The 17,680-nt window shown below is 44.5% G+C and overlaps 3 protein-coding genes across 6 annotated transcripts in view; 1 reads left to right on the top strand and 2 right to left on the bottom strand.

Annotated features, from left to right (window-relative positions):
- Positions 1–1,637: 1,637 nt before the first annotated feature.
- On the bottom strand, positions 1,638–10,169 carry gtf3c3 (general transcription factor IIIC, polypeptide 3). Its single transcript, XM_073462710.1, has 19 exons — positions 9,929–10,169; positions 9,669–9,753; positions 8,827–9,197; positions 8,627–8,750; positions 8,359–8,550; positions 8,110–8,275; positions 7,874–8,021; positions 7,613–7,781; positions 6,211–6,311; positions 5,936–6,107; positions 5,314–5,516; positions 5,120–5,221; positions 4,835–4,967; positions 4,200–4,425; positions 4,057–4,111; positions 3,824–3,959; positions 3,337–3,461; positions 3,096–3,248; positions 1,638–2,865 (listed from the first exon to the last, which is right to left on the bottom strand). The coding sequence occupies exons 1-19, from the start codon at positions 10,019–10,021 to the stop codon at positions 2,743–2,745; spliced, it is 2,877 nt and encodes a 958-aa protein (XP_073318811.1). The 5' UTR covers positions 10,022–10,169; the 3' UTR covers positions 1,638–2,742.
- A 2,261-nt stretch (positions 10,170–12,430) lies between these two features.
- LOC140992321 (adenosine receptor A1-like) lies at positions 12,431–14,401 on the top strand. The gene is made up of 5 exons (XM_073462627.1): positions 12,431–12,442; positions 12,772–12,969; positions 13,045–13,179; positions 13,269–13,453; positions 13,594–14,401. The coding sequence occupies exons 2-5, from the start codon at positions 12,793–12,795 to the stop codon at positions 14,270–14,272; spliced, it is 1,176 nt and encodes a 391-aa protein (XP_073318728.1). The 5' UTR covers positions 12,431–12,442; positions 12,772–12,792; the 3' UTR covers positions 14,273–14,401.
- A 472-nt stretch (positions 14,402–14,873) lies between these two features.
- The window catches only part of dmd (dystrophin), a 169,539-nt gene continuing 166,732 nt past the window's right edge, over positions 14,874–17,680 (bottom strand). For all 4 annotated transcript variants that reach the window (XM_073462661.1, XM_073462659.1, XM_073462660.1 and 1 more), the window contains one exon: positions 14,874–17,418. In XM_073462661.1, coding sequence (XP_073318762.1) covers positions 17,300–17,418 — 119 coding nt within the window. In that variant the 3' untranslated portion in view covers positions 14,874–17,299. The remainder of the gene's footprint in view (positions 17,419–17,680) is intronic.

The following is a 17,680-nucleotide window of genomic DNA, read 5'->3' as shown; positions in this document are numbered from 1 at the left end:
CGGCCCGGGCACCGCCGACCCTTCATCGGCTTCCCAAGCGGGCTCCTGCGCCTCGGAGCCCGGGGTGCAGCGCCGCCGCCTCCTCGGTAGCGAAAGCTCCCTTTTGTGGGAAAAAAAAAAAAAGGTTTTATCCCGTTTTTTCTTCAGATCATGGTTGCCATCTCCTCCTCCTCCTCCGGGCCTCGTATACTTCTCGGTGATGTTGGGCAGAGAGACGCGTTCATATCTTATTTATTCGGCTGGAGCGCTTCACATCCGCCGCCGCGCTTCCGCCGCTTCACGCGCTCCGTCCGCGGTGTGGTGACGCTCCTCCGCGCGGGGCTGAAGCAAAACCGACCGCATCCTGCTCATAGCGGCATATTTACGATTTAAGTGCTGGTTGGGAACTTTTTCTTTTATTTTTTTTAAAGCCAGGCCTTGTTGTGGGAGTCCATACTGACCGAGCTCAGCATCAAAATAACTGATCTAACACCTCCCACTGCCCCCCCCTCCTCTCTGCGGTGCCCAACATGAGGTCCGCGGACCTTGAAGGGGTCGCAAGAGGAATGATTTCAATTACAGACCATAGGAGGATTAGTGTTTTAATCACAGCTTTCATGTGAGGACAGTTCAATAATAAGGGCACCCCAGGATCAGGTCTCATCCATAGGAAGGGTAATGATATGAATATGTCAGGGCCAATGGTGGGTTTCATGGGAGCGCACAGGGAGGGGCCGACAAGGAACCAGCGGGATTTAAAGGTCCAGTGTGTTGGATTTGGGAGGATATACTGAAGTATTCATAATTATGTTTTGTTTAGTGTTTTATTAACAGAAAGGAGGCTCAAATGTTAACAAAAAACATGGCCGACCGCAAGAAAATGACGTCTCTTTGGGCAACTGCACCCTCAATGTCTAAATATTGTCGTCTACAAACACATCCGACCTCCTCCCCAAGTCACGGCCCTTTCAGTGAGGCCTCACGTGACCTTATTTTGGAATAAATTGTAAAGTAGTGCATGTGGAGAGACACATACGTTGTTGAATCTGTATGAATTGTGCCATGAATCACTTATATGATGTTTGTGGATTGAAAAGATATTTTTTCAAGTCAAGAAAGTCTCAGTTTGTCGTAATTAAAGTAAAATATCATCTAGTTTTGTGTGAAGCCGCTCGCTCTCTACTGTTGTGTGACGTTGGACTACGGCTCCCTTGTAAAGGTCGCAGTAGATGAATGTTTCCCAAGTTTTCAAGAAGAATTCAAACTTCGAGTGGCGTTTCATTGTACTTTTCTAGTAGGATGTGACTTTTCTTAACATAGAATGAGCCCGGCATACTTTTGGAAGTTTCTCTACTGTGTTCATAAACAGTATTCCTGACTTTACTTCTCAGTGTCGGTGGGGAAAAGGTCCCACAAACAAAGCTCTGCCCTCTCTTCCACCAGTGAGGCCTGTGGCCCCCCTCTGGCTCTGGCCTAGATGGAGTGCAGTGACCCGGGGAGGAAACATGATGGAAGCAGACGGTTGGAATAGGAGAGAGGGAGGGATTTGGCAAATAATCCCACCGCCTTAATCCCTGCAACAACAAAAGAAAAGTCTGCCCGTCCATCGTTTTGTCACACTACTGTCAAAAACTAAAATAAAATCACAACAAAGGATGTGTCTGAAACATCAAACTTATCTTTATTATTCAAAAACAATGTTTTGTTATCAAAAATAGAAATGTGTTTTAACAGCGTGACTTGAATTTTATAAAACAGTATTAAGACTTTGCACACATGATATTACAAACTTACAAAGAAAATACATCATCGTCTGAGACTGGAGGAAAACAATGTCTGAAAAACTCATCACCGACCACTTCAGTCTCAGATATCTGTCTGTGAAAGTGTTCACTGTGTAGGTGAACGTGTTGAGATGATAATAACTGATGTCTACGTTCATTACGCAGCAGCGCCTCCAACGCTGCAGACAAATAAATACTATGAAAAGTCTTACATATATACATCACAACTGACATGACAGCATGAAGACAGCCATTTGTACCCATGAGCTGTTTCGTATGGAGGATAAAAGATAACTTATGAATACAGAAATAAATACATTTGAATACATAAAATTACAAATGTATAAAAGCTGAAAAATAAAACATAATTAATAATTAAATGCATGAACAAATGTTGGTAATTAATTGGATAATCAAAATAAATGTTATATTTTGTTTAACACATTTCTACATTTATTAATTTATGTATTTCTACATTAGTATATTTAGTATTTTCTGTATTTCTGTCCGTATTTGAACAAGCTAGGTGTCACCAACCTCACTATAGAGCATGATTGGTCAACAAGACGAGAAAGAGTTACGCTATCTAAGCTAGCTAAAAATCGGTAGCATGTGTGAGCTCACCTTTATACACCACTAGCAAGAAAATTTAAGGGAAACTGATGTGACCAATCATAATTCACCAAAAAGGATCATCTGTGTCATTAATGACCATGAATATATAATATTAGAAATACATAAATAAATACGTGTAATTTGTAGAATACATGTAAATTAAATAAAGTAGGAAAAATAAAAATGTATTTATTTCGTTCTGCATTTACTTATTTTTGTATTCAGGTTTTATTTCTTCATTAAATTTTTTATCTATTTCTATATTTATTTGATCATTTATCCTCCTTATGTCCTCCATATCTTTATCAAAGCAGCATTTACAGGCACTGAATCAAAATCACTGTCACAGATCATGTGTGCATTTCTAAACAACGCAGTGTGTGGTGATGAGCTGCCGGGCCATCTCCATGTTCCCGCTGGCCTGGTAGATGAGGGAGAGGTTGAAGGCGATCTCCCTCTGCAGATCCACCTGATCGTCCGGCATGCCCTGCAGGGAGGAAGAGTGGTGAGAGGATGGAGAGACGAAAAGAGGAAAAGACCTTATCAGGCTGCTGAAACTGGAAAACTGGTCCATTCATCAATGTCCTCGATAGAAGTGAGGGAGAGCTTTCTAAATTTAAAGTCACAATGACACAGCGGAACGAGAGCTCAAACTCAGGAGTCCAGTTAACATGCGGAAAGAAATAGTTAGCTGACGTGTGCTGGGTGTAAACCGACCTCCAGTTTGGGTGCGGGCATCGTGAGCGCCTTCTGGTAGTAATGAATGGCCAAATGTGTGAGGCCCATCTGGTGCAGCGCTCTGCCCAGGTTGTACATGCTCTCCTGACACTCTCCACGCAGCTCCACGTACCGCCACAGGAAGGAGAAGCCCTGAAAACACACATGTATATTCAATAAGAACGGACAAAGACAATGGTGTGTAATTATGAATGAAAGCAAAGGTGAGCGACGCACAAACCTGCAGCACCAGCGCGTGTCGTTTGGCGACGTACTTCTGCGACGCCATGTGGAAGAAGGTGAGGCCCACACACAGGCTGTAGAGCGGGTTGTCTGGGTGAGTCTGGAAGGCCTGAACATACTGGCCTGAAGACACACAGCATGTTGGACAATGTGTTAGATGAATGGAAAAATTAGCGAGAAATATTTCCTCACCTCGCAAGACCAAAACAAACAGGAGGCTGCTGGACAACAATCTGCCAACCACGTGTTATTTTGCTCATGTTCCAGACTGATTAACTTTCAGACTGAAGTTTTTCTTCTAAGAACGCTCTCTGTTAAAATTCCCCATAACTGACTTTATATTTTTGTCAATTGTATTGCTAGCAAGAATGTGCCAACCTGAACATCACGACAAGGAAGCCGCGACACGGTTGTTTTAAAGCGGTTTGTACCTCGTTAGCTAAAATATGCAGAACAAGTAGCGCAGTCTGTATGTGTTTTCGTACCCAGAGCGTGTTTGAAGCTCCCCGACACCATGGCGTTGTGTCCGCAGAGGACGCACAGGGCGTGGTTGTCGGGATGTTTCAGCAGCAGGCGCAGACAGAAGCGATGGTGACGCTGGTGGTGGGAGGTGATCGTCAGCTGAGGGGAAGAAAAAAGCATCTCAGACATCCGTTCCACTTCTGTCTCGGATTATAAATCTTCAGAGGTTTAATGCAAAATGAAGACATTTGCCCACCTGGTTGAAAATATTCCAAAGCTGAGGCAGATCTACTTTTTCCATCAGCATCAATCTGTTGAGAAGAAAACACACAGAAGACGATTTACACTTTCATCAAACAGACAAAAAAGAAGCCGTACGACGGAGCCGTTCGAGTCTACCTGATGTAGTTGTAGGCGTTGTAGTGGTTGCGGTCGAGGATGGTGGCGGACAGGCCGATGAACTCCATCTCCTTCCTCCGGGGCTTGTTGTCGTAGAAGGAGTAGAACTCCATGGCGGACTCCACCAGCAGCTCGGCCTCCTCGTAGCGCTGCACGTCACACAGCGTCAGCACGCAGCTCACCAGCAGCTGCCACCAGTCCTCTTTGGACAGGACGTTGGTTTTACCTGGACACGAACCAGAATACACCGTCAGTTACAACGAGCTTCACCGACTGTCTGAACTACAGAGTAGATATTTTAAAGTTAAATGTTCACACGTGATTAGCTGTTTTGTCAGTTATATTTTCTATGCATGCAGATGTTGTGTTCAAGTGCTTGTAGGAACGCAGGACATCATAGCTGACACTGTAGTTAATGAAGTAAAACATGCACAGCTTCAAATATGTTCCTTCAAGAGAGCGATAAACAGCTTTCTCTCCACATATGGACGCTCTTAATAAGTGCTGACAGTGAACTGTATCCGGCCAACTGCTCTGCTCTGCTCCTGCCAACTACAGGCTATGTGCATCAGCCAGGTATGAACACTCAAACACACACACACACACACATGTAAATGTATATATAATATCCATACCAGTGTTGTCCAGATAGGCAGCCTCTTGGTCAGCAATTTCCGTCTGCATGTCTTTGACCTTCACCAGCCGCAGGTGATTCTCGCCTGACACCGTCACGGAGCGCACGCACACCTTCGCTCGCTGCATGGCCACCTGCATGTACACGGCACACACACACATTTGTCTGACTCGCTGGGGGAGATGATGAAAATGCAAATGGCCCTCTCTCTGCAATCTGTCTGCAAATGACTCCACATTAGCCTTAACCAGCTCGGCGCCTGTGTGTGTGTTCATGCGTGCGTTACCTTCAGCAGCATGGAGATCATGGTGATGGTGGAGTCCAGGTAGTCCTGGATCCGTCCCTGAGTCTTCAGCAGGGTGGAGCGGTGCAGCAGCAGCTTTAATTCCTGCAAACACACCGTGTATAAATACATACAACAGCCTTCTAGTAAGAAAAACACATTTTTGACTGGAGGGAGACAAAAGCACACGGCCTTGCCTTTTGTGCCGCTGATGAGTCCTGCGCCAGCGTCTCGCTGTCGTACATGGACTCCAGGGCCTTGAGCGCGCACTCGGGCCGGCCCAGCTGCTGCTGCAGGGTGGCCAAGGACAGTCGAGCCTCGAGGTGCAGCGGAGCCATCTCCACCACCTTACTGTAGCTTTCTGCTGCCACCTCCATGTGGCCCAGCGCCTTCAGACACTCTGCGAGGGAGGAAGGCGCTTTATGTAACAGGTTTGTTTTTTTCCCTCGCTCGTCACAGTCGAACCGAGAGGTCACTTCAAATCCTGTCTTGCACCTTCGCTGCAGAGTTTCACACAGTGGAGAATGTTTTGGATGGAAGCTCGTGCAGATACGCCTCTCAGCTGCTAAGAGGATATTTCAGGTTCGACTCTCAGATCTGTCTGAGCAGGATTACACTTTTTACACTCACTGGAGCTTTCAAAGCCATTAAAGTGGGAATAAAATAAGTATTTACTTCACTCAGGTGTCAGTTTAGAAAGGTACACCTGGCTTAAACTAATACGTTCAAACAGTCCTGCAGTAAACCCTCCCTTAGTGACGGTTATAAAGTTCAAACTCAAGTCTTCTTTTTAAGATGTTCGCTTCCTGTTGGTCTCACCTGCGTGTCGGAGCCACACGACAGCCAGGTTGTACTTTTCGGATATGACGAGGGCGGACAGCAGAGGCAGGGCGGTCATGTACTCGCCCTCCTCCAGGTAGGCTTCGGCCACGTCCAGGTACAAGTCCCCGATCTCCTCCGGGCTCTGCTCCATCAGAGTCGACACCAGCCCCTGACGGAGGCACATTTATTATAAAATCAGTATTTTAGCTTCTCATTTTCTCAATAATGCACCACATCACTGTTACTATGAAACCCTTGTTAGCCCTGTTTACCTCCAGAGGCGTGAAGACATGCAGGTGTATGAGGCAGACCATCAGCTTGGCTCTCAGGTCCACTGGGACGCTGTCTGGTACCTGTACATCCTTAATTTCACCTGGAAACAAACACACACACACACACACACACACACACAGTGGAACAGCGTTACTATGTTCCAATAATAACAGCTATGATTAGTTTCTGTGGTGGGTGAGGAGGAGTGTGAAACTTCACAGCTCAGGCGTGAACACTGTTAGTAAGCTACATTAATAACACAACAAATCACTTGTTGAGGACCTCCGGGAATCACGTGACTCCAGTTTTTTTTTCCATTTCCTCCCTCACTTCAGTTTGAAAGATGGTTTTCTATCTAAATCTGTTTTTTTTCTAATCAGCGGATGATAAAACTCCTCGTGGCGAGCGCTTCTCTCTCGGATCCTCGTCTGTTATTAAGAAGAGGGAAAACGACTACGATGCAAACTCACCTTCCTCAGCAAAAGAAGTGAGAAGGTTGTTTTCCATCAGCACGTCGTCATTTTGAAAAGAAATGATCTGTAACCCACATCAAACTGCAGGAAGTGGATGTGCCCGTGTCGGAGCTAAATTTGCTTCTTGAATAAAGGATCACAAAAACATTTGTCTCCTCGTCTAGACTAATAATCACTTCCCTGCTCTCTGTACAGTCAGCGTTCAATACGTTCGACTGGGTTAATTGGCGCTGCTGACACATCACAAGACGGACAGACAATGCAGCAAATGTCGTCTTCTTCAAAGGGTTAGGCTTTGTAAAGGGAATTATTCTCAGGTCCATAGTGAACGAGCGGCAGTGTTTTAGCGGCAGTGATTTCTGAGTCAAACATCTCTCGGGTTCAATAAATACAGTCGCTTCTGAAACGTCCCTCAAGGCCATAAAAGTGTCAGATTTATTAGACCTGAGAGCGTCTTCAGCCCCTCTGTCCGTCCATGAGGAAGACAAACTGGCTCCTGTTACTGTAGGTCAGTAACCAACACTGTAATCCTCAGTTAGGTTTAGGCAGGCTTGTATAAAGTACTCAAAGGTCAAACTTGAGTAAAAGTAAAGACATTGTGTTAAAATATTACTTTGGTCAAAGTGAAAGTCACCCATATGAATAGTACTCGAGTAAAAGTCAGAGTATCTGATATTAAATATACTCAAGTATCAAAAGTAAACCTAAAATATACACATGTTTGGTTCAGGTGCAGCATGTAATCTGCAAAGTAACTAGTAACTAAAGTAATCAAATAAATCTAGTGACATACAAAGTACAATATTTGCCTTCAAAATGTAGTAGAGTGGAAGTATGAAGCAGCAGAACATGGAAATACTTAAGGAAAGTACAAGTACCTCAACATTTCCAGACAGAGTCTGTCATCAGCGACTCTGGAGTGACTCACCTTTCTCCTCAGCTGCTGTTTTCTCTGCAGTCTCTGCCTCTTCTTCGCTCTTCTTCTCTTCCTCCTCGGTCGTTTTTTCTGCCTCTTTCTCTTCCCGTTTTGTTTCCACGGCTTCTGCTTTGGCTTCTTCATCCCTGATCAAAAGTAAACCTGCAAACTGGACCAACACCTGGGAAAAGCACAGTATGTGCACTCATTAAAACAAAACACATTTTAATTGCTTCGTTTCACACAAACACACGCACACAGACTGAGTTGTACCTCCAGAGCTTTGTTGTACTGGCGGCTGGCGATGTAGAGCTCAGCTGCCATGTTGATGAAGTCATCGCTGACCAGGCTCGGGTGTCGCAGCAGAGCGTCCTCGATGACACCCAGAGCTGAGGTCAGGTCGTTACTCTCGTAGTAACTCCTGAAGAAAACACACAAATATGAGTTCAAAAAAGAAAATATCACGACAGAAACTTTGACCTTGAATGTGTCTCCGTGTGTCCTCGTACTTGGCCATGTCCTTGGACAGCTGCATGAAGTGCTCTCCGTCCTCCAGCGGCAGCAGCGACAGGATCCTGCGGTAGCCGTCCATGCAGTGCTTGTGCTCGCCCAGACGCATGTGGAGGCTGGAGCGCTCCCACAGGTAGCGCACGTTGGTGGGGTTGTACTTGATGGCTGAAGAGGCAGAAGGACGACTGACGTTAGGGCTGAAAATAATAATCATGTTTTTGAATTTGTATCCTGAGTGTGAGACCGACCCTTGGTGTAGCAGACGATGGCCTGCCGGATGTTGTCCTGCTCCAGACTCATCTCTGCCAGCCTGATCCACTCCTCGCCGTCTGACGGGTTCAGGTGGGCGGCGATGAGACCGAACTGCAGTGCTTTGTCCATGTCTTCATCGTCCTCGTAGATCATCGCCAACGTGGAGAACGGCTCGTAGGCCAGAGGAGCTGGAAGGGACGATTCATTCAGACTCCAGTGCAACTACTACTCTTGCTCTTAAACGCTCTCACAGTCGTTTCCTACCTTGTCTGATGATCTCCATGCACATCAAGATGGCGTCCTCTTTCTCCCCGCGGGCGTAGCGGATGTTGGCTTCGCCCATCAAGCCTCTGAGAGCTCGGGGCAGCTTGCTGCGATGGCGTCGCTCCTAAACACACAGAAAGTCATCAGCTGGGAGAACCACCCACCCACACACTCCTCCTCCTCTTCCTCCATCTACTCACCCTCATCATCTTCTTGTTCTCCCGGTTCAGCTCCATCTCCAGCGCGAACACGTCCCCCACCGACGGATCCTCCTCATCCTCCTCTTCCTCCTCTCTCCTCTTCCTGCGCCCCCTCCCCCTCGCTCTCCCGCCCCCACCTCCGCCTTTCCCCCGACGCTTCGGCTTCTTCTCCGTCTCCTCCACCTCCACCTCCGCCTTCGCCTTTGCCCCCTCCTCCTCTTCCACCTTGTAGTCCTCATCATCTTCATCGTCAACATAGCTCATACTGTCCTCCTCTTCTTCTTCCGCCTCCTCTTCTGAGGATGGGGGTTGTGGGGTTTCTCCCAGCATGGAGGCGAAGGCCAGCTGGACCCCCGGGCTGACTCCGTCATCTGAGGGGAGAAGAAAAAGATTTGTGGAAGGTTTTGCCCTGGGTTTCGTCTTTTAGGCTACGTTAGGGCTGCAAATACTGATTATTTTATGTATCAGTCAATGTGGGGATGCACGACATATAAAATCGGACCGTTAAATTGTCAGCCTGGTGTTGGGAAATTAATATCAATCGCTATTTATAGGTCACATTGCTTTCACTGACGTAACAAGAGCAGCATTTACAAACTCTGATACAGTAGGTGGATGTTTGTACCTTTAATGTTGGTTTGTGATCCACCAATAAACACGGAGAAGAAGAAGAAGTATAGCCACAAATGTTTTAATACAACAACAATCTTATTATGAGTTACAGGACATTAAATGATCCATCTCTGCTCACTACATCTCATCATTTCTAACCATCAGTCATGAACTTCTGCACCAAACCACACTTGAAAACCCTCCTAGCCTCAGACAGACAGCAGTGTTACCTTTGTTCCCGGGGGCCTGTGCAGAGGTGGAGGGCTGAGCATCATCCTCCACTCCTTCAGCTGCGACCTCTGTCTCCTCTGACTCCTGAGAGAAGACAACATCAACTTTATCTTACCTCAACAACACTTACAGACGTGAACTGTGATGCGTTTAATGTTAAGAGTGCTACTGCGTCGGCTAGCTAGCTAGCTTAGTTTTGCCAGGAGCTAAGTCGTTGTAGATATCCAAGTGCAGACTTTAACCACACTCTGTGACCTACCTTGGCTCTCCTCTCATCTCTCCGCTTGTCAAACTCCTCAAAGGTGATCCTACCCTCCAGGTAGTCGATCAGCTCAGCGCTGAAACCAGACATGTCTGTCTGTTAGCCTGTTTAGCTTCCGGCTAAAGCTAGGAGATGGTCCTCTCTATTAAAATGCGTCACATGAGCTACAAATGTATTAAATCATAAACTGTAAGAGAAGAAAACCTCCTCAGCACTGACTGCTGCTCTTCATGTCAACACCGAGCACGTTGAGCTGCAGTCACGTGACCCGCAACAACTTCCGGGTTGGCGCTCTCGCGTTAATAAAAAACGATAACAGTGTTCTGGTGACACCTGGTGGTGACAGGTGAGAACGCAGCAGCAAAACTAAACAAACACAAAGTAAAAACAAAAATACTTTTATTGGGACATAAGTACTCAAGTACTGCTAAAAATTTGAGGTACTTGTACTTCGTTTGAGTGCGTTTTCTATTATGCGGCGAGTTACTTTATGAAATATAATGAGCTGATGTATAGTATAAACAAAATATAAAGAATTGGGTTTAATTGTTAAAATTAACTCCCTCTAAACAAACTACATCTTTAAAATTGTACTTACACATGAATGCATCAGTAATAAGAATATTATAATATAATATATAATTGTTAAACATGCACAGGTGTGTAATTTCCTGCATTGTGTCCTTTTAATCTTTGATAGTTTAAATACATTTAACCAATATTACTTGTGTATACTTGTACCTTGTAGCTACCTTGTGTACTTTGTGCAAACAATACAGCAATAATACGCTGCAATCTGATAACATGTATGCTCATGTTTTAAAGCACTGTGTAACACTTGTTTCTCATTGTAGCTGCACATTAAGCACGTTCGGTTCCTCCTTCATTGTTCTTTACTGAAACATCACAGTCATTCACCGCATGAAAGAGTTGCTCATGCAGACATAATCCAAAAAATTAATATGACTTGTTTGTTTTGTGGGGAACAGGATGGAGGTTTACGTCAAAGCATATCTGCTTTTCCATTTCACCCACATCCAGAGCCGTGTTGCAACTGCTGCTGTTCATTCAGCGGCCTCCTGCTTGACGTATTCTGCATTATTCCTTTTATCTCTGCTGTAAGAAAGAAAGAGAGAAAGAGAGGGAGAGGAGAAGAGGAAGGGATGGCGGGAAGAGGTGTGGTTTCATCCTGCTTCTTTCTCAGTTTCCCCTCAGTGAACTCTGATGTCTCTCCTGCATCAACCCCATGTTGTTAAATGTGTCCAGGATGGTCTGCACCTTCCAAACTGTGTGATGACTGCACCTGAAGCCTAGCACAGGTGAGTACGCATCGTGATCCAAGCTTAAACTACTTTATCCACCAATGAAACAATAATTATGCAGGAAATTGTCTTGTTGATATCTGTTTATAGAGCCTTATTACGCTCTATTTGTCCTTGTTTTGTTTTGTTTTTTTCTCTAAGGGACTGTATGAGAATTATTAGGATGGTCTGAACAGCATTTTGCATTAACTGCATTGCAATTTGTATTTTATCTTTTTGCTGAAGAGAGTGTAGTCCGATGTTTGGGGAGAGTCCTACAGCCAGAATTATATTAAATTTCACCCTCTTCTTCCAAAATTTGAAGGCAAGATACATCAAAATGTGAAAAACATTTCATTTTCTAGTCACTATAGTCGAGACAATATGTCAGTTTTGAGCCAAAGAAGATGATCTTTATAGAGAGTAGGGATCATCGTTAACTCTCACTTTGTCTTTAATCTGCATTCTAACTGAATAATGGTAAAATTAACATTGTTGATGTGTGAATAACAGACAACACGTTGACAACTTGTTTGCATGATGTTAATAAATTGCCTAGCCTTCCATAAAGAACGGCGACTGATTAAAAATAACAATGGCGGCTCCTCAAGAGGTTAAATAAATAAAGTTATATAATTAGGGCAGCAACTCAAAATTATTTTCTTGATAAGTTGATCTGTTGAGTCCAAGTTTACATCTTAAAATGTCTAGTTTTGCCCGACCAACACTCGAGAAGCTAAAGATGCTCAATAGAAAATCATATAAAACAAAGAAAAGTAGCAACTGCTATCATTTTAGAATCTGGAAGTCGCTAGCTAGCTGGATAATTTGCAATTTTGCTGGTGTGACGATCAACAAAGTTGCTGATTAATTTCCTGCGGATCAGCTAATTGATCAATCGAGTCATTGTTTCAGCTCTAAATAAACATCATGCATGTTCAGCACCAATTCCTCCTCTAATGTGCCAAAAAAACCAAACATTTTAACCTTAAATCATGGTTGAGTTGAGATATTAGGTGGGACATAACCCTTAATAAAAAGGTCAAACATAACGTTGACCTCACCTGGACTATCAAATAATTTGTGGACGGTCCCTAATCACTCACGCACAAATGCAGAGATGAAATGCAGCGACATGAAGTTAATTTACACCTGCTGCTGTTGATTTGTTGTGAGTCTGTCCTCATGTGTGCGCAGCCACAGGCAGCAGGTTTGATTCTCTATCTCTGAGTGTAACCGGTGGACACTTGGGTTGTGTGTTTGTTGTTTTTGTCCCTTATCAGGAACAATTTTCACCACTCAGTAGGTCGGCACAAAGGCCTCAGACTGAGCTTCATAACAACCACTGTTCCTCCGTCCCGTCATATCTCTTGTTCTCTTCAGCTAAATCCAGCCTGTTCTCTCAGTATAAAAGATAGAAACACCTCTCTGAGAAGCAGTGGACACATTAAGTGGATGATTTGCTCACCTCTTGCATGTTTCTTTTACAACTTGGTTATTTAAAGCTGTAATACTCGACTTTCTCACAGTCTCTTCCAGGTTTTCCAGGACTGTGGGATCATGAATGCGAGTGGTAGCTGTTCGGCATCGATGCCGTCTGGATACCTACCTCGCTTTAAAGGGATCTACATCGCCACTGAGCTCATCATCGCCATGCTGGCCATCATAGGCAACTTCCTGGTTTGTCTGGCCGTCATCCGCAACAAGAAGCTTCGCACCGTCACCAACTACTTCCTGGTGAGGGAATCAGTTTTTATCTGAAATGTGGGATTCTTGTCTTCACAGAGGTCTAAACTCTGCTTGTGTGTGAAGGTGTCGCTGGCAGTGGCGGACATCCTGGTGGGATTGGTGGGCATCCCCTGTGCAGTGCTGACAGACCTGGGTCAACCTCGCCACAACATGCCCCTCTGCCTGGTGCTGCTCAGCATGCTGATGGTGCTCACACAGGTAGGAATGTTTACCTGGAGGCTCTAGTGATTGAATCTATGCTAAACATCTTGTACGACTTCTTAGAAAAATGGTCGATTCTCTTCCAGAGCTCCATCCTGAGTATGTTGGCGGTGGCAGCGGAGCGATACATGGCCATCCTCTTGCCCTTCCAGTACGAGCGCGTCATGAGCCCCAGGAACGCCAACCTGGCCCTGCTGGTCACCTGGTGCCTGGCGGCCGTCTCCGGGTCTGTGCCCCTCATGGACCCACACAGACAATCAGCAGACTCCAAGTAAGAGGATGAGGAGGGAGGATAGATGATAGACTGAGTAAATAAAAGAGGGAATGGTAACGAGACTGCAAGAAAATCCAAGGATGAATGTATGAATTAATGTAATATAACATAATATATATGCCTCCTTGATCTTCCAGCTACTGTATCTTCACCTGTGTGGTGGACATGACCTACTTGGTCTACTTCAACTTCTTCTGCTGCTTCCTGGTGCCGCTGGTGGCCATGATCTTCATCTACGGACACATCTTCCTCACTGTCCTACACCAAATCAGACGCATCAACCTGGTCAGGGGGACGTCCGTTAGTGAGGTGACAGTTGTTGGTAGTGGGAGCTCCGGGATGGTTGACAGTGGGAGCGAAGCCGCTGTGGGAACGACTGGAGGTGGCGCAGACATGGGGGCGAGAAAAGAGTCCGGCATCGGTTCTCTTATTGACACTGAGACTACTGTTGTCTTCACAAAGACAGGACCCAGGGTCTCCACAGCTGGATCCATCAGCAGTTCTGCCCCCGCTGACCTTCATCCAGGAGAGTCCACCAAGGCAAAATCCAACTTTCAGGAGCTCCGTAAAGCCACCTCCCTCATCCTGGTCCTGTTTCTCTTCATGGTGTGCTGGATGCCCATCCACGTCATTAACAGCATCCTGCTGCTCTGTCCACAGTGTAAGGTGCCCATGTGGCTCACACTAGCGGCCATCATGCTCTCCCACGCCAACTCGGCCCTCAACCCGATCGTGTACGCGTACAGGATGAGGTTGTTCCGACACACTCTGACGGGAATATGGAAAGGACTGTGGAGCCTCCGGTCAACACACTAAGCGCTGGAGGATCACTAGAGCAAACACTCTTCACACACAGCTCGTCATGATAAAGACTACACATCAGTCATTGTAGCCACTGCTTGCATACTTCAATACATTGACACATGCAAGAAGATTCATCTGAAGATGTCCAATAAACTGTTTGGTTTTGGAAGTCAAAGAAGTCAGGAGTCAACCTGCAGACGAAACATTTCTATAAAAGTTTCTATATTTAGAAATATTCTAATATGTGTTGTTATTTACTGTCTTTCAAACTCACCTGTAACGTTTCATGCTCTGCTGAAACAAATTGCGCATTTTATTTAACATCAGGAGCTGTACGATGAGATGAGAGAGGATGAGAGGCCTGAGGAGCGAAGCTGCTGTGTAGTCTGGTGGTGTGGCAGCGGATACTTCTGTATCTCTTGGCAGACGGCAGCAGGGCGGGTGTTCAGTTTACTTTGGGCTCTGTGCAGACATCTCACCTCACTGATATCTAAATAGTAAGATAATGGTTGTTTTGCTTTTTGTACATAACCAGCTTTTCAAAATAAAAGTTTATATGTGCACTTTTTCTAAAATAAACACAATAAAGAGCAAATCAAAGAGGCGAGTCAAATCAACATAACTGCGTGCTTTATTGATATACAGTAAAGCATTTTATAATACAGTAGTAAGGCATATATTTGGTGGAATCTGATATGTTGTGAAGTATTGACGCGTTATTTTGAAAAATGATGTGAGAATGAAACAAACGTTAGAAATGAAAAACAAAGAAAATCAAATTCAGTGTCTGGATCAAAACAGAAACAAAAACTTTTGGATCATGCTGAAAGTATATGACGCCATAAACACACACACACACACACACACACACAAGTGTATAACGCCGCGATGCTCACCACGGACTTCTCTGAGTGGTTACACATTAAATAAGGATGGAGTTTATTTAGTCACACATGCTAATATCGTAACACCTCACACAGCACAAAACAAAATAGCTCTTTAACCGAAGACGAATCTGCTAGAATAAACGCATCCTCCACACAGAAAAACAAATGTCTAGTATGTTCCAGGTATGACAGTAGTGCACACGGGTTCATCTGATTTGTGTAAAATGCTCGTTTTTGATACGCGAGTCGTATAAATCTCTGACAGAGATGAGAAATGCAGTGAATGCATCCGAACATTCAGATCGGAGGCTCCTACAGTGCAGTAGAACATGTACGGAGCGTTATATATATTTATAGGACATCTGACGTGACTCAATCAGCCAGCAATAATCAATTAATAATAATCGATAATCTGAGAGGAGTGAGGGATCGAGTACAGTAGAGAAAAATTGCCTCCGGACCGGACTTCACACGAGGTAGAGCTTAACGTTACTGGGCTTTCCTAAAACTCAAATATTTCTCCGTTTAAAATCAGAAGAATTCTTCAGAAACAATCTCAACTAGCAGCCTTGTGACACTGTAGTGCTCAGATTTCATTAAAATAACATTCTTCTTACAGTACAAACCGATGCACAGTGTACTGTGTGTGGTCAACAGGCCGTAAAAAAGACACTCGAAAAGCATCTTAGTGACACCAGTGCAATAATCAGGACATTTTGTCTTAAAAAACGTTCTTTCTGGAGGATTCTGTCGAGGCCCGATGCAGAACTGAGGATTAATGCAACTTAAATAACTGAATTTTAGATGAGATCATCTTTAATACAACAAATGTTTATGCTCGGACTCTTAAAAACTTATTTTCAAGTTCTTTGCGCTTTAAAATGGACGCATGGAATTCAAAGACATGAGCACCTAGGGTTTACTGAAAGATGCTTTGAAGTTGCATTGTGGGAAAGGTAGGATCCAATGTTTTTAACATTTTACCCTTACTAGGAGCAAAAAGTCAAGATATCTAGGGCTGAATATATTTAATTCATTAATTACCATTTTATAAAAGGTAAATAAAATTAGTACTTTGATCAATAGGGATGATAAATGCAGGATATTGCACAGTGAGCCTTTCTAGTGTCAAATACTTGTTTAATGTACTATAAAGAGTCTGCCGTTTTTCATTTCCACTAATTAAGTTGATTATCATAAAGTGGAATCCGAATGAGGCCCAATTATGCCCTAATTATTTCCGGATTTTGACGCGACCTTGCTGAATTGTCTCAGTTCTGAACCGGGCCTCTCGCAGCACACAGTACACGGCGCTGAAAAGCAAATACAGGGATGGTAAAAACTGTTGCCATAGAGATGTTAATAACAGGGAAGATGGAGAAACTGATGGATGGGCGGACGGACGGATGAGCGGATGAATGAAGAATTCAAATATAACGTGGCGTTTGTCAGCCAAAGCCAAAAAAAAAAAAAAGCTGTAATGTAATGTGGATATTAGGCACCACCACACACACACAGACACACACACACACACACACACACACACAGACAAACTCTCACACACATACACACACACACACACACAGTCTCACAGACAACGTACTGTAAAGATCCAGGATGCCTGCATTACCTTGACAGTAGTGTACGCTGTTATAGAAAGACATTTTCCTCTTAGAAAGCACCCTTATGTTTACAATCATTCTTTTTTTGATACAAATGTCTGAAATGCTTTAGCTGTTTCCCCGATTACAAAGAGATGGCAAATATTCGACCACACTGAACACACTTATTTGTATCTCATCTCTCTTTGACGACCCCTCCCCTCCCGACCCCACTCTTGTTTTTATACAATTGCATAGAAGTTTAAAAACCAGCCTCTGTTAATAATAAAACAACTTCAGGACGTTTTAAGAAACTACTGAAATCTACAAGTTATAATGTTTTTCTTTTGTTTGTTTTTTTTTTTGTACGCGTCGTTGCTTTGAACCGCAATCCTTCACAAAAATAGACGTTATATATTCTCTTTGTAAACTGTGTTTCCAATCCAGTTGTTTTGACTAGAAAAGCATGCGACAGGTAGGGAGGGGAGGGGAGGGGAGGGGAGGGGAGGAGGGCGAGGAGACGGGGGATGAAGGTTGAGGGGAGGGCGGGATCAGAAGGGCAGGGCCTCGTGCTGTCCGGCGCTCTGCTCGTCTGTCATCACGCTGACCAGTGACTCCATGGCTCGGCCCAGATCATCGGCCATGTGGAACAAACTGCCAATACTGCGACCTGGAGAGAGATGAAAAAAAAAATACTCAGACAGCACACACTCGCTAATGGTGACAGAGTGAAAGGTGCACACAAGACCAAGTCTAGGAGTCTACAGCCATGCTAGCTGCTCTGTGAGGCTGTACATGAGCACTGCATTGAGTTAATGCTAATGCTAGCAAGGCAACATGCTCACAATGAATGCTAACATGCTGTTTAGCAGGTAGGGGTTCGTTCACCCTGAGGGGAACATGAACAGTGTGAACCAGATTTCATGTCAATC

The sequence above is a fragment of the Pagrus major genome, chromosome 24 (genome assembly GCF_040436345.1).
Source record: "Pagrus major chromosome 24, Pma_NU_1.0".
In the NCBI taxonomy this organism is placed as follows: Eukaryota; Metazoa; Chordata; class Actinopteri; order Spariformes; family Sparidae; genus Pagrus; species Pagrus major.
This window is presented reverse-complemented; position numbering and strand designations above follow the sequence as displayed.